Here is a 367-nt window from a genome sequence, read left to right on the forward strand (position 1 = left end):
CGGGGGGACAGGCTCAGCGAGGGGCCCCTCAACCCCAGCCCCTAGCAACGGCCCCCCACAGCCCCAGCTGCCCCCCATGCCACAGGGGATCCCATGGCCGGGTGGGCGGCTGCTCCGTGGCCCCGGGATGCTTTGACAACACCTACAGCTACCTCCACGCCAAGAAGGTGAGCTACAGCGTGGAGGTGCTGCTGCCCGATGCCACCTCTGCCCAGCAGATCCAGAAGCTGGGGGACAGGCTCAGCGAGGTGACCCTCAACCACAGCCCCTAGCAACGGCCCCCCACAGCCCCAGCTGCCCCCCATGCCACAGGGGATCCCATGGCCGGGTGGGCGGCTGCTCCGTGGCCCCGGGATGGCCGGGGACC

General features: G+C 70.8%; 1 protein-coding gene across 1 annotated transcript in view; it reads left to right on the top strand.

The window, feature by feature from the left end:
* The window catches only part of SEC14L2 (SEC14 like lipid binding 2), a 6,746-nt gene extending 6,474 nt beyond the window's left edge, over positions 1-272 (top strand). Inside the window, exon 11 of the mRNA XM_009642924.1 lies at positions 130-272. Within this exon, the coding sequence (XP_009641219.1) occupies positions 130-272 (143 nt within the window). The remainder of the gene's footprint in view (positions 1-129) is intronic.
* Positions 273-367: the final 95 nt, after the last annotated feature.

The sequence above is a fragment of the Egretta garzetta genome, unplaced genomic scaffold (genome assembly GCF_000687185.1).
Source record: "Egretta garzetta isolate BGI_Z169 unplaced genomic scaffold, ASM68718v1 scaffold7, whole genome shotgun sequence".
Taxonomy (NCBI): domain Eukaryota; kingdom Metazoa; phylum Chordata; class Aves; order Pelecaniformes; family Ardeidae; genus Egretta; species Egretta garzetta.